This window comes from Chinchilla lanigera, unplaced genomic scaffold (genome assembly GCF_000276665.1).
Source record: "Chinchilla lanigera isolate Chin_1 unplaced genomic scaffold, ChiLan1.0 scaffold00017, whole genome shotgun sequence".
NCBI lineage: Eukaryota > Metazoa > Chordata > Mammalia > Rodentia > Chinchillidae > Chinchilla > Chinchilla lanigera.
Genome location: NW_004955418.1, coordinates 17964838 through 17981755, shown reverse-complemented (window position 1 = coordinate 17981755; position 16918 = coordinate 17964838). Strand labels below are relative to the sequence as shown.

The 16918-nt window shown below is 35.3% G+C and overlaps 1 protein-coding gene across 8 annotated transcripts in view; it reads right to left on the bottom strand.

Annotated features, from left to right (window-relative positions):
• Positions 1-16918, bottom strand: part of Kiaa0825 (KIAA0825 ortholog) — a 384762-nt gene that overhangs the window by 221647 nt on the left and 146197 nt on the right. For all 8 annotated transcript variants that reach the window (XM_005382250.2, XM_013512985.1, XM_005382255.2 and 5 more), the window contains exons 14-15: positions 13702-13881; positions 5746-5964 (exon numbers count right to left, since the gene is read on the bottom strand). In XM_005382250.2, coding sequence (XP_005382307.1) covers positions 5746-5964; positions 13702-13881 — 399 coding nt within the window. The remainder of the gene's footprint in view (positions 1-5745; positions 5965-13701; positions 13882-16918) is intronic.

Sequence of the window (16918 nt, the reverse complement as noted above, 5' to 3'; positions counted from 1 at the left end):
TAGGAATTTATTTGAAAGTATTGTCCATAAGAGCACATTGGTAGCCAGGTGCATAACGGACCGTGTTGTATTATCTTTTGTATCATGGTCTCTATTATTTATATCAATCACATTGTCATTTATGTTTTTGTGAGTTGTCTTTATAACTAGACTGAAAGCTCCTCAGGAGCACAGGTAAAAAAATCTCTGAGGATCCCACAGATTCCAACAGTACATGCCTCATGAATGTGAAATCATCTAGTTCAGGACATGGTTAAAAAAAAGAGTTCTTTGATAAATGTTTTCTTTTTATTTAAATGAATATGGTTAGGTGCATATGTTTTAAAAATATAGATAAAGCAAATTCAGATACTCTCTTTTGTTTGTGTGCTTGAAATATTTTCAGTATCTTGTTCTTTACGGGTTTGTGTCTCATACTCCTTATTTTACTGCCAGGAGTTTGACTTAAAAAATTGTATTTTATATTTTCTCTATTCTAAGGAGGGTTTAAGCACAGATACTGAGTAAACATTTGACAATCTAAGGAGATATCAGCAAAAGATTACCAATTCTCTTTACACCTGAACTTCTGCTGATATTTTATAAAGTCTGAGGACATCAGGTACTCAAATCCCCAACTACTTCATTAAAGTTTAAGGCAAATTCCAACCAGGACCTTCAGACTGATGACAAATGAATAAATCTATTCTACTAATCACAAGGGCTGTGAAGCTATGATGATGTTAACAGCACACCAGGGAGAGATCCTTTAACACTGCCACACGCTCATTTTCTTGTCTTTATTTAAATACGTTGACTGCCTAAGCCATCGATATGTAATACATGCCATCCCAATTGCAGAGCTGATAAAGTGTGAAAAAATATGTGTTAGGATGAAGAAAACATGGTAGTTATGCTTATGCATGTATCATTTCTTCCTTCCTACACATGCACTATTTTAACATCATACTTATAAATTATAGACTATACAAAAAAGAAATAAACAGCAAGTGAAAGAAAGCATCAATAACAATTTTTGAGTGATGATAATGTGATTTAATATGCTTTTTTATGTTTAAAATCTGTGCTTCACACTTCACAGAGGTCAGATTCAAGTTCAGTTTGTTTCAATATTATGTTCTAATGGCTCCACTGGTGAAAAAGCCACTGCATAAACACATAGACCCACATGAAAGGAACAGAGTACTACTAGCTGTGCTTACAGAATCATGGCACTTGTTTTTTCAGCGTTACCTACCTAACAGGTAAAACTTTTATTAAATTTGACTAATAAACAGCCATTAATTGTGATGCTAATTAGTTTTTCTTGAAAACAATTTGAAAAATATTTCAGTTTTGTATTTTAAGAAAAAATTCAAGGATCAATGAATCTTTACACTACACTTTAAAACATGTTTGTAAATTCTACATCTGAATTCTTAAGTGCACAGCTATGATATTTTTCTGGATGATACTGGTCTTTATAAAGCTCATACATCTAGGTTTTATACAGCAAACTTTATTAATGACTTCCCAGAGCAATTTGTGCGTTTCTTCTCTCAATTTTCTTCTCAACAATCTGCACGTGAAAAAAGGTATAGGTGAATTTTTCTCATGTTTTTGCTCTCCAGCATCCACCATTTCAGTTAAAGCAAATACTCCAGCAATTCTCCCATAAAGGGTTCTTTTCCCATAGAAAAGGGAAAAATAATAGAAAAATAATCCACTGTTGAGAAAACATCCTAGGTACATCTTTTATTTCATTGTCATCAAAGAAACAAAATGAAACTGGTTCTCTTTGTGCACACACATAATGGAGCAAATAACAGCTGGGTTATGTCAGAGCCAATTGAGCTTTCACACAACTGTATGGTAAAACTCCTACCCTAGTAATCTACATTTACATTTATCTCTTGAAATCTTCAATGTCTTCTATGTGATAGTATTTGCTAGAAAAGAAATTTTTAAAAATGCATTTTAGCCTAATACCATAATATTTTCCACTTTCTGTCCTTTTCACTATGGTAAGGCTATTTGTCACTTCTCAGAAAGTTAGACTTCTAGGGGGGAGGGGTGTCTTTAAACGTATATCATTGTTTATGCAAATTTTGCAAGGAACATCATTATGTATCACTTTACCTAAAACACCAATGAAAAAGTACTAAGGTTTGTCGTCATGTTTTAGCTTCGTTTTGAAATCTCTTGCTAATCAAGATGATTTCAACTGTGGTGAATTTCTTGTCACCTCGTTTTGAAATTCTGTATCATTTTTATGGTTTCTTTTGTTTTGTTTTTGACTTTGTGTTTGTTTTATGTTTTTGCTTGTTTTTCATCTTTTTTTCTTTAAAATGAAATTTTTAAAAAAGATGACTTCAAACTATCTCCAGCTGGTATCTACAGCTGGAAGCTCACTTGGGAGGGATACACACGACACACTAATGTATCAGAGGCCATATTTCAAATAATTTTCCCACATTTTTTGGCAAACCTGATCAGATCATCGTTTGACCTTATGACAAGGCTGAGAAACAGCTTATACTAGTAATGGAAATGTGTGGAATGTTTTGCTCTCTCATTGTGTGGTCTCCACTGTTTTCTAGTATTAAACTACAGTGAGTTGTTGACTTACAGGAGTGTTTTAAGGTAACTTGTATGTTTTGTAGTTTTTGTTAAACCAGATCCTACAATACAAAGGACAAATTTAATGCACTGTCATACACAGAAAGGAGAAAGGTTTCCCCGCCCTTTGCCTTCCCCCAATATTGGGGTGCTCCTGCAATAATGGAATTTCAAAACAGGCTAGTAGGAGAGTGACAATAATTAGAACACTGCACGTTGTTGTCTTCATAGTAGTTACTCAGAGTACAAGATATAGGCATGACATCTTGTCCAAACAATATTAGCACTGACCTTTCTTTTCAATGAACTAAGAGAAACTACCTGTACAACTGTCTTACCTGTCCTGTGTATAAATACACTTTTTTCTTCTTCCTTCCTTTTTTTCCCCATTTCCCCCATCACAGTTTATCTTTTCTTTTGACCAGTTTCTTCCCAATTCACTATATCTACTGTACATTTGGACTCTGTTTACTCATTCAGTTCTCACACGAGTGAGACAATATGATGTTTACACATATGGGTCATTGGTCATTCATGAGTTGCAAATTAAAACACCTTGAGATTCCAACTCACCCCAGAAAGAAAAGCTATCATCAAAAATAAAATTAACCAACAACAAATGCTGGCAGGACTGTGGGAAAAAAGGAACCTTTCTCCACTGTTGGTAGGAGTATAGACTGGTGCAGCCACTGTGGAAATCCATGTGGAGATTCCTCAAAAAACTAGGACTAGAGGTCCCATTCAACTCATCTCTTCCCCTTCTGGGTATCTTCCCAGAAGAACAAAAAATATCATACCACAGTGGTATATATGCACCCATATTTATAGCAGCACAATTTGTAATAGCTAAATCTTGGAAATAACCCAAATGATCATCTGTCAATGAATGGATAAAAAAAGATGTAGTTTTTAATATAATGTAGGTACTACTCAGCCATAAAGAAGGATAAACTCAAGGCTTTTATAGGTAAATGGATGCAACTGAAGACCATACTCATAAGTGACATAAATCAGACTCGTATGTATAAACCTCTCTAGTGTAAGAAACTAAAAAAAAAATAAGACCCAAAACCTACAACAGATATTGTGAAAGGGAAAGCAACTGCTCAAAAAGAAAGAACAACTGGGTTGAGTAAAAGGAGAAAAGAAGGAAGGGAAAACAAAATACATATATACAAAATAGAGATAAGATAGTTATACTATTGATTTCTTTTAGTTCATTGAAACAAACAATTTGTGTTTATATTGTTTGATAAATTACGCATGCCAGGGGCTGGGGATTTAACTCAGCGGCAAAAGCACCTGCCTGGCAAGCGCAAGGTCGTGAGTTCAGTTCCTGGTACCGGAGAAAAACAAAAACAAACAAACAACAACAACAAAAAATTACGCATGCCTGTATCTTGTAATCTGAGCAATTACCTTGAAGTTAGCAATACAAAACATATTAACCATTTTTAATCTACTATTATCTTCTCTTGAAATTCTGTATTATTGGTCTTTTTTCTGTAAAATAAAAAAATAAATTTTAAAAATTAAAAAAAATAAAAGTCCCTGTAGTATTTTAGAAAGCAGAAATGTAGAACAGTGAAATTTGGCCATTGTCATATACACCTAGAATGGACTACATGGTTCATAAAGCCATTATTGTCTATATATTTATGTGATCTGAGACGTCTTCTTGGCTGTCTGTATATTGTAATTCTAGTGATAATTTTATGAAAAATACTACTCAGTAAGGAAAACCCTACAACTGGTTTCAATAAAGTAACCATATTTTTGGAACTAGAGGCTCTTTGAAATGGTATGGAAGAATATCAAAATGCTTTGCAAAAACCAAAATTATTCATGAATGAGAGAACAATTGGAAATTTCCAAGCAAAATGGTGCTGCTAGTGTTCCATGATGTACTAACTATAGATCATGTCTGCTGACTTGCTTGACATGTATGAAATATCCAGAAGCTAGAATGAAGGAGGGATGGCAACAGCTCTTCAATAAGGAAGAACTTAAGTAATGAAAAGGTGACATTTTCCAGTTTCAATTAGATGGTTTTACTAGATTCAAAGGCAGTTTAATAGGGCTTGGACAGAATGAAACCATTACTATGAAAGGTCACAGGTAGGTAATTGATTTGAGTTTGTAATATAAGGTCACTGGCTAAGAGCCATAGAGAAAAATGAAAGAAAGACCAGTCCCTTCAACTGCCTTCTCTGGGTTTAGCTGGAATATTTTATTGTCAAAAGTTTTCTTAGAGTTGATGAGAAAAATATCCTCCTTCAAAGATAAATATGGAAATGGAAAGTTTATTTTAGAAAACCAAAAAAGATGTATAGATATAGACATATGATATATATCCAAACGAGCTTTGGGAAAATGAAAATATGTAGGTAGGAAATGACCATTTAAGAAGAGAAAACTTGATTAGCAAAATAGATGAATAATGTATATGAGAAAGGATTCTTAAGTATATTTGGTGGATGCACTGCTCTCAAAAAGCAATACAGTAAACTCAGAACCAAAGTAATGAGGAAAATACTGTAGTTACCTCATTACTACTGGATGCTATTTTTGTTTTTTTGGTGTTTTTTTTTGTTTTGTTTTGTTTTGTTTTTTTTCCTGGTATCAGGGATCAAACTTAGGACCTTGCCCTTGCCAGGTAGGTGCTTATGCCACTGAGCTATATCCTCGGCCACTGGATGCTATTTCTGACTTAAAAGCTACTGTGTGTTTGTGTTAACAAGAGAAAAGAAAGTAATAAATTTTCAGAGGAAATTTGTAAAGGAAAGAATAGTTAGCAATTAAGCTGGATGTCATACAAATCTTCTTGAGAGTACATGTCTTAGATTATACAATAGGTTTAAAGGAAATTAATCAAAATTAACCAAATTGTGAATATTAACACACAAAGAAAATATCACAGAAAATTCTGAACTACCTGTTACATATTATGATCTTTAAGCCATTTTCAATTGTAGTTTTCTTCTGCATGTGGTTCATATTTAAAAAATATTAAGGGTCCCAAGTGGTTGGTGGAAAGGTTAGTATTATTTATCAATCATGTACTTTTCAAAAATATTACTTAATTGAACATGTTAGAGAATTGCTTCTTCAGGTTAAGTTTTCTTTAAGAAAAACAAACACACTTACCTTTGCTTGATTCTTTCTTTTTTGTTTCTTTTGGAATATAATTCCATTCTTTAGGCATGCTCTCCAGCAAACGATTCGGAACACTGTGGTTGTTCAGGTCTGTTCCATAGGTTCTTCCACAGCTCATTAAGGATATTACCTGCTGTACGATGCCCTTGACGGCATCAGTCAGAGCCAGTCGCAAGCATCGGATGACCTCCAGCTCGGACTCCATACACACTGAGAATTTAAAATCAGGTGGCATATTATGGTTAGCAAAACCTGGCAATCAAGCGTGCCTCATTTAATTGGGGATACTGTTTCAAAAAGATGGAGTTCAATGTTATAGGCAAGGAGAACTTATTGTAACCAAGAATTCATATAATTAATAATCAGCTCAAAAAGCATTTAAGCAAATTCCTTCTTCCCAGCAATTAAAACATTACTATTACTATAATGGTAAATAGCAACCTTTGCTGAAAATTTGGATTCTGCTGGTGGAATATAAATTGCATGACCTTCTTAAATGACAACATGGCAATAATATCAAAAGCTTTAATATTTTACTTGCCTGTTGAGTCAATACCATTTGTAGGAATTAATACTAAGAAATTAAATAAGAATATACAAATAATATATAAAAGATTAAAATTATTCAAATATTCAACAAAAGGTGATTTGTTTAATTAACTTTGGCATAGTAACTGTACAACACAGCCAAATACTGTGTAGTTAGAAAAAAACAGGTTAGAAGAGATTATGACATACCATTTTTATTTCAAAATACTATATGTCTATGAACTTTCTAATGCCAATGGTGACTATCAATAATGGGGCTTTAAATAATATTTTCCTTTCCTTCTTCTTTTGCTCTTCTCCCTTCTTTCTCTTCTTCCTTCCTTCCCTCACTTTTATCCTGCCTTCCTGCCACCTTTGTATGTATTACCCACAATGAATATATATGATTTGCACTATGTGTGCAATAAAACCTTTGGTTACTTGTTTGACATTTAATATGACTAGAGAGTCCTGAAACCATCACTGGAATCCATACAGAAAAAAAATGTTCTCCTCTACACTTCATGTTCTCAGGTAATATTTCTCAAGGGACTCATTTATTTAATAATGGTCCATTGTTAAAACCATCATGGAGAAAGATGTTCTTCGTAATATCAAATATTGAGTTTAACTTTTTAACACAGCATCACCATGAATTAAGCAACATTGTACACTTTATAAAAATGGTATAGGATAGAACTGTCCATCTTCTTGATGATATTTCAAAATTTGAACTCATCACAAGGCACTAGTAGATGCACTTCTTCCTCTATCAATTATTATTCATCTTGACTGAACTCTGGCGCTATGGACTAAATACATTTTAGTTACCTCAAAAATTCGAGGAAACCAGACATACTTCTGTTTTCTTTTGTTAAAAAAGGCATGTTTATTGTCTATAAAATAAAATCCAGGTATTGAAAATTATAGAGAAAATAATTTACCTCAAAAATTATTTGAAAATTAAACTAATTTATAAAAATTAAGTATTTTGAACAGTAAGTAACTGGCATAGCAACTATGTAAATGTTACATATTATTAATACCCAAGATAAGAGGTTTTTGGGAAAGTTACAGTGTTATAGTGTTGAGTTTCACAATAGTTATTGGGTATGATGCCCTAAACCATCTTGAGGACTTCATACTATAGGGAGGATTAAGCAATATCTACAGATGTCTGTGGCAGGGAGAGATGCAGGTAAAGAAGGAAGGAAAAGAGAAATGGAAAGAAGAGGGGATAGAGAAAAGAAGGTAAGTAAAGGTACATGTGTGGAAGCAATGCACTGTCAGAGTCATACTCATTCTCAGGTTAGAGTACCTAGATTGTCAAGACACATCGTACAGAAAGAACACAATAATATCCCCAAACCAACAGCTAAAGCCCACAATTTTAATCCTTGATTATCAGCATAAAGGAGAGAAGCAAGAGAAAGCATCATTCAAAAAGATAATGTTTTTATTATTGATATTTTGTCATATATAATTTCAGGTTTCATGTTAAAGTAACTGAAATGAAAGTGAAGAAACATAAAATTCAGATTGAACCATGTAATTTAAAGAAAAAGACAAATTTGAGGCATGTGTAGGAAAATCGCTATACCTGAAACACACAATGTTGAGTGAAATACACCAGACACACAAGCTTAAATACTATACGGCATCTCTCATTGTGCAAGGCAGAGTACACACAAAGAGAATAATAAAGGATGGATAGAAGGAGACCAGGGGATGGATCTCTTGCACATGGGAAGGGGTCCAAGAGACCAAGAGTGAGGGGTGAGAAGGAGAGGAAAGAGAAGTAAGTAGAATGAGGATAAGCTTTGAATAAGAGTCTAATCACCTCAGTGAATGTAAGTATTATATGCCATAAACATGAGTTAAGACTAATAATATGAACAGGAATGAAAATGGGGAAAGGAGAATTAGAGGAGGAGGGAGAGGGTGGGGAAGGAAAGGGAAGGGACTTTAAAAAGAACCAAGCTGTTTTATGTACATGTACCCACTTGCCAAGATGACTTTATATTGCCTGTGCCACAAACATGTACTTTCCCAGTCCAGCACAGCCCTTGAAACTCCAGAAGGAGGACAGTGGAGGATGGGAAAAATATAAGAGTCAAGACTCCGAAAGCTGAGATCAACTGGAGCGCCTCTCCTGATGGGAGAAAGGACTGCCCAACAACTGCGGCACGTTTATTTCTAACACTCAGCAGAAGGCTGATGTTTACAGAGCATTTAAGGAGAGAGTATGATTTAGAACAGGAAGAACAGCTAATCTTCAGCAAAGTATCGTGCCTTGGTAGTTACACAGGGAACAAGAGGGGAAGTGTCTGTATTCTCTCAAGGGAAGGGCAAGCCACTTTGTGCATCAGCTCCCTCAGCTGTGTACTCTCCTCATGCGACTCTGCTAAACTCAAGACAGGCAGTGACCCTGCCTTACATACCTGAGGTACAGACAGCTTTGCCCCCAACATGCACTAATAAAAATTTACAAATTAATAAAAATAAATAGAAAGAATCCATGCTTTCTCCTCTCCTTTTCTAATATTTCAAATCAATTTTAAAAATAAGGAAACTCTATCTAATCTAGGAGGGGCGCCCCCATCCTTATCTATACAACCATAAGCAGAGAGGGCAAGAGGAGCAGGACAAGACGATATTTGTGGTCTTCCTTAGTTTTTACCTTCTACGTCTCTATTTAAAATCCTAAAAGGAAAATAACAAATATTTCAGAGCCAAGTACATAAAAAGATCAATAAAAGCAGTGATTCTGCTGCTTTCTTTCACAGCATAGTAATCAGAAGTCCTTAGAGAGAGGGGGAATGATGGTCTTAAATCGAAAATGAGCCTCAGTCTTCAACAGCAATTCTAAGAATGATAGAAACCAAACAGTTCATGGATCGACACGTTTTGCTTAAGACACTGTCAATTTTTTATCAGTACAATCTTAAAATTTGATAATGATAGATCAGGCAAAGCATAGAAAACTTTATTACTTTTATTTTTAAATTTCTATCATTTTGAATACATAGGGAAAAAGCAATTTAGTGGTAGTTTTTCAAGCAACTTTTAAGAAAGATGTTATCCTGTGTTTGACAAAGAATAACCTAGTCTGACATTATAAAAGGAACAGAGCCACACATGGTAGCACATGCCTACAATTGCAGCATTTAGGTAGGCGGGGGCAGGAAAATTGCAAGTTGGAGCTCAGTCTCCAAGTTGGAGCAACTTAGTGAATTACCCAGAGCCTGTTTCAAAACAGAGAAGTGGAGAGTTGGAGATGTAGCTCAGTGAAAGACCCTGAGTTCAATTCCAGTAACACAGACACACACACACACACACACACACACACCATGGGAATAAAAATGTATTGCTAAGCAAAAGTTTTAGTATGAAAAACATGCTACTAATATATTGATTAATTAGGAGCTATTGGAAATAAGGTTTACTGATAAGTTATAAGTAATTGGGCAGCCAGAAGTAACAAAGAATCATTTAAAAATCCTCTGAAAATACATGAGCATAATTTGTCAAAAGAAAAATAAAACTTATTTGGTGCTTCAAAAGTTTAGATGATAGGGGCTGGAGATTAAGTCAGTGGCACAGTGCCTACCTGGCAAAAGCAAGGTCATGAGTTCGATTCCTGGTACCAGAAAAAAAAAAAAGTTTAGATAATACAAATAAGACATTGAAATTTGGACAGGATCTGGCTCTCATTTTATTGAGATACAAGGAAATTGACAAACCAGATAGAAAGTGATGGGCCAGCTAATAAGTAGGAAGGCAAGGATATACTAAACATCTCTCTAGCAAAAGACCTTGCTAAGAAAATCAAAAGATAACCACAGACTCGTAAAAAGTTATTGATGCATGTATCTGAAAAAGGACTTATGTGTAGAATATAGAAAATATTCTTTACAACTCAATGAGACAAACAACGGAATTAATAAAGGGAAAGTTTTGAATAGACATGCTACAAAAGAATTCTTTTAAATGGCCATTAAGAACATGAAGAAGTACTTGCTTTCATTAATCCTGAAGGGAATATGAATTAAAACTATCACTAGAGGGGCTGGGGATTTAGCTCAGCGGCAAAGCGCCTGCCTGGCAAGCGCAAGGTCGTGAGTTTGGTTCCCGGTACCAGAGAAAAACAAACAAAAAAAAAAACTATCACTAGACATACTTTAGACTGACAAAACCAAAAAGACAGTTCCTAGTATTGGCACGGATATGAAGAAAACAAAATTCTCATACATTATTGGTGGTAATGGAAAAAGATACGACTATTTTGTAAAGCAGGTAAGTAGTGATGAATGGATAAAACAGAGACTACTACTCAGTGATACTAATCAGCAGAGGAAAAAAAACGAACTATTAAAAAAGCATAATGTAAACAAAAGAAGCCTGATACAAAAGATAAATAGATTTCTATTTATATGAGATTCTAGGATAGTTTTAAAAATAACCATGGTACAAAACATTATCAGCATCTTCCAAGATTGGAAGTTGAAAGAATTGAGTATAAAGTGGGATGCAAGAACTTTTGGAGGTGAGGAGAACGCTCTGTCTTTATTATGGTAGTCATCACACAGGTTTACACTCATAGTCATCACACAGGTTTATTGGTCAAATGTATTGGAGTTTTCATTAGAAATGAGTAAATGTTATGGTATATATTATACCTAATAGAGAATTTTAAAAGCAGGTTATAAATACAAGCATTGCGTGGATGAGCAAATAAAAGTCTCTGGAGAAATGACTACAATTCAGAACAGAAATGATCTCTTAATTTCTGAAAATTTACATGTCACACTTACCCACACTATGGTGCAGGTATGTATGTAGATAACAGAAAATTGCTATGCCTAATACAAAGGTCAATTAATTTTAGCAACAAAAAAACAGTTCGGCATATAAATGCATTCTGAAAAGTGCTTCTTAAAGGTTTTTATGAGGCTAAGGAAAATGAGTACAGAAACAAAGCAAAACTTGGGATCTCAAAGTTTAATTGGGATGCTTTGCTAAGTCATTGAAATCCTTCTTCCCAAAGGCTGTGAGAGAGTTAAGAAAACTGACCCAGAAAACAAAAGCAAGCCCAATGCCATAGTGAGGGGCCTAGCAGTACTTGTTGAGTGTATTATAATAATATCGCACAGGCCATTTTTGATAATATTTTCTTCATTTACAAGCCTGTTTGGGTTAGTCCTGACATGAGTGCCACCAAATCTGATTTTTATGGAGTGCACTGGTTTTTCAATATCTATTGTAGGTCCCTAACAATTATTTTATATATCTGTCCTTTATCATCTTTTAAAATAGGTATTGTCATTTTTGCTTTCCTTCCCTAGCTCATGTTCATTCTAAAGAGTTAATGTGTTGGATTTCTAGTTATAAAATCAGATTGTATATTTCATCACTGAACTAGTATTCATAAAGCAAATGACTTAAAATATGTAGTCTAGTTGAAAAACTAAGGGGAAATAACATAGAGTATGAGATAGGAGATCTGGTTTCTTGCTCCGATACTGTCCATCTTAACTAAACTATCTTAATGTCTCCTGCCTTTGTTTACTCAGCAGTAAGATGAGGGTATTGGCTACTTCATCTTAGCATTTCCATTGTAAAATAGTAAGACCCTGATGTACTGTGGGTAAGCTATGCTGAAATCTTTGACAGTGTTTCATCTGGAAGAAAATACACCATTGATGTTTTTTAGCCATGTAAGACAGTTGTCTGGGTAGGTCAATTATATTTATTAAAGCATGGATCTATGAGGGTTAAAATGCAAATATTGTGAGATTATAATTATGCGTCTCAGATGTATTTCCTTTTAACATCTTTTAGTTTCAAAGGAAACGTGAGTCATAATAAAAGGATTAATTTTGTTATGAATTAACACATTGCACTACCTTATTAGTGCTCTTTAAAATAACCATGATTGGTAACAGAGGAAAAGGAAAACTTTTGAAACTGTTGGCAGAGAAAGGACAAAGATACAGTCCCTTAGGACCACTGCAGGTCTCAGGCTCCAGAGAATATTCAACATACAGAGTATATTTTACAATGATATTTATGGAGAAATGACTTGTACAAAGGCCAAGGAGCTTCACCGATGTGAACTTCTGCTCCTTTGGGCCTCTCCACACAATTCAGACTATATGATATCAGTAAAACTTATTTCTAGAGATCTGTCTGGCTGCCTAGAGGAGACTTTGCTCAGTGTGTAGAGAAACAGAAGACAAGTTAGGAACAAGTCCAGTTTTATTCTCACTTGCCATACCTTCAAGTCCACTGATACCTTCTAGGTCATTTTCAGTAGTTCTGAACTGACAGTCAAAAGTGGTTGAGGAACTTAATAGTTGAAGGATACAGATGTTGAAGCATGAGGGCAACAGAATCTTTACAGTCTTGTAAGACAATACAATTATTAATTCCCTAAGAAGAAAAGTAAACACACCTTAGGGTGTTCAAGATTAGCTTTAATATTGGTTGAACAACTGGTTTTCTTTCAGTTCAATAAACACCACATCAGAAGCACAAGTTCTAATCAGTTTTCCTACTTAGGAATCTTCTGTTCCTTTGGGCAAACCAAAAGCAGTGAGGTAATGCTTGGAAACCAGGAGATAAAATTTTAAAGGAGATCACTATTGTAAGACCTTTAAGTAACAGATTCAGATTTTTTTTGAAACCATTACCTAAAGTTATCTGCTGCTATTTGCAGGGATAATGACAAAGGGAAGATGAAACATAATGACTCAGGTTCTCATCCTCTCCATTAAATATGGAGATATGTGGGATTATAATGTGAAAACCTGTGCCTGGCCTGAAGGTGGGGTACCCCATCAGCACCTCCGGTTCTGATGTGCAGCCTGCACTGTCCTACACATCCTCTCTAGCTGAAAGCTGAAGAACAATACAGATGGAGAAAACACACCACCACTAAAGGAATCATAGAATGTGTTTGTCTTGACTAAAAAAGATATGATGGTCATAATAAGAAATGCATTATATATCAAGAAAAATGACCAACAGTTTATTCCATCGGTTTGTTAAAAAAATGAGGCAAAGATTAACAAAATATTTTTCACATCTTGGTAACATAAGCTAAGAGGAAAAACATAATCTAATGTAAAAATTAAATCTTTATGATAGAACACTTCTTAAAAATTAAAAAAATCTCCATTACATAATTTTTCTCTTCAACTTCCTTGAAGTATTAATCATATACCCCAAGTATATTAAGTTGGACAGAAACTAATAGTTGATGATTTGCTACAGAAACTTTGTAATGAAAAGATGTAAGATGAACTTTTACAAAAGCGGATTCAGCAAACCCAATATCCATGAAAGTTTTAAAACATCTTTATAGGTATTTGAAGTACCTATTAGGCACTTCACATACAAACATTAAGTTTCTCATACCTGGAATGTTATATAAGATGTCCCATAGTTGTTCTTCTTCCATGTAACTCACAAAAACATTTCCAAATACTTGTGGAGAATAATTACAATGGTACAGTACTTTAAAGATGGCTTCTATCAGGCTGGATGCTTGGCTCAGATAATTTTCTATGTCAGAAATTTGTTCATGAAAGGTACATTCTTGAAAAAAAAAAAAGATTTAGTAAAATAGGTATTAGTGAATATGATCAAATTCTAACCACTTACCGTAGCATAATGCTGTGAAATGTATGAGACTAATGTTTGCCTAATGTTATGGTTTGTGCCTAGACAGTCCCTCAAGCTTCATGCAGTCATAGAGTTCCTTTAGATGTGGTTGAATCTAGAGTGTGTGATTGATTTGCAGTGCAGTGCTTGGATTAATGGTACTGGGTAGGTGATTGCTGGATCAGTCCACAGATTAGCCTGACACCACCCTAATCCTGGTAGACTGGACACAATATAAGGGACAGAAAGAGGCTTCTCTCTCTCTCTCTCTCTCTTTCTCTCTTGTTGCTTTTATTGTCTTCTTCTGCTATAAACCATTGCCCCTCTGCCATGTGCCACATTGCGTTGGAGGTGGACAATTATGGACTGAAACCTCTACAAACTGTGAGCTAAATAATCCTTTCCTCCTTTAACTTTGGGTTTGAGGAATTTGTCTCAGCATCAAGAGAGAAATAACTAAGATGCATAATGAAAGAAATACCATATTCTTTCTGATGAATTGTCCATTAAACTCATTATTCCTTCTGAGATACCCAGAAAAATTTATAAAAGAGTAAAATGAAAAATGTGAGAAAGATCACAATGACATTGCTTCCAAGTGGAGTGCTAGCTTTTCTGCACGTTAAAATTCCTTCTTCTCTTAAGAAAAACTTGTTTCTTTATTTATTTGTATGCTTGTTTTATTTTAAGAAATAATAAACATTCATTCTAGAGATTATTTTTAAAAATTCAGAAAACTCAGAAAACTAAACTTGTGTGGTGAGAAAAATCACATTTGTTGTGTTCTCGTAATTATGCTATCAATTCTGCAAATAAATTTATGAATGTTTCTCAAACTCATGACACTATCATTTTAGAATAGAGATTTCTCTCTGAATTAGTTCCTTGATAAGATTATATAAGGAATTTCACAAAACTGGGGCCATTTTAATACCCTTTTCAGCCCTTCTCTGGCTCCACTGTGGCGTCCTTCAAGATCAGTATTCAGAAGTTCATACACTATTGCATCTCAGTGATGGATTGCAAGGTGAATTAATCATTGCTATCTTATCTGAATATTAAACATCATCATAACAAGCAAAAATATTTATTGGATTAATGTGAATATCAACTCATCTTGTGTATTTTAAATATCTCATATAAAGACAACCTAGAGCCTTGGAATGAGTACATTTCTTTATTCCTGTTCATTTGGAAGCTCATCACCTTTATGTTTCCTCTCAATAATTTTACTCCTGGGATTTGACTTTAACGATGTAGAGGAGCTCATGATTCTCTAAAACCTAACAACTGGTGCCAAAGATTTTATGCAAGAAAGCAATTATTAGTTTTGCTTCCTAACAACTATTTCAAACAAGTTGCTTTTCTCTAATGAGCTATCCCTGTCCCCTGCACCGTCCTTGGGCTACTCTGACCTGCTCCACCCTATACCACTCCCTCCAGTTTATTTAGGTGGGACAAAGCTGATTGCTTTGCTTAAGCTGTGCACATGACCAAGGCATGGTGTACCACAGCCTGAAGCCTCCCATCAACATGATCAGCTCCAGGGTGAGCAGGTAACCAGTGATTAACTTCTTCAGGATTTTTGCTGGAATAGTTGGTACAGCAGTGTTCTCTTTTGCTAGGTTTGCTGAGCTGGTAGAAAGTAGGCTGAAAGTTGCTGATGCCATTTTGGAAAGAACTTGACTAAGAATAGATCGGATACAGCAAGAAGCAGAAACAAGAGCTGGAGAGAAGATCCTGATGAGATCACACTCTTTGAGGACCCCAGTTCTGCCTATGGATTTCAGTCAGCTGAGCTGATTCATATCTCTTTTACATTAAACCAGGCTGATTTGGATTTCCCTCACTTGGACTCTGCAATTGTAATCTATGATCAAGTGTAAAACTTTAGATAGCAAATGCTTCTCATACAGGAGCCCATAATTTCATTTTTATACAAATACCCTCTGCAATTCTCTACCTTCTCCTCTCTCCAATTCACATACAATGATCAGTTATCCTTCATGGCATCCTAATGTGAAAGCCTGCCCATTCTTTGCTTTGTTAAAGACTCCTTAGCCTAATGATCAGGAATTTCTGCATTCTTTTTCAAAATTATGTTCTGGTCCCCAAACGTCTATTCCACCCAAAAGTGTTTATTTACTACTTCTTTTAAATGTGCCCAGGCTGGGGGTATAGCTCAGTGGTACAGCCCCTGCCTGGCAAGCATGAGGTCCTGAGTTCAATTCCCAATACAAAAAAAATAAAAGTTTTTTAAAAGTACTCTTCTTTCTCTGTCTCTGTCTGTCTCTGGCCTATGCAAACAAAAAATAATGCCACTCTAGGACATTCTCCTCCAATAAAATGCCCATGCTTTAACCTATTAACTAACTGATTGATTGGCTGCTTAGGAGGTGTCAGACATTATACTACATGCTATAGCTTTCACCTTCCAGGGATTCATTGACTGTGTGCCTATGTCTGTGTTTGCTGGGGCAGGGGATGATAAGGAAACAATCATTACAGCAATTCAAGAGTAAGTACAGTAACCATACATCCTGATTTCTCTGGAGCGGTCCTGGCTTATGAAGAACTAGTAGTATCCACTTTCACTCTTAAAACTGTCTGTATTAACTGGACATAATATGCAAAACCTCAAGTTTACATGAGAATGGGTTTAATTTAGCTCCTGGTTTTAGGGGATTCAGTCCATGTTCAGCTGGCTCCAAGGCAGGGACCTCATGAGAAAGGTTGCTGTGGCAGCAAGCTTAGCTTGCTTAGCTCTTGGTGGTCCAGAAGCAGGGCAGGGGAATAGCACCCAAGAGGAAGAGGCCAAGGACCACAAATAGCCCCCAAGGTCACACCTCCATGGCCCAGCCAGACACACCCAAAACTGTGTTCTATCAATCCCCGTGCAGAATCTCAAAGTCAATCAAGTTGACACTTCACTGGAACCATCACAGTGTCTTAGTCTGGATGATAAATTAAT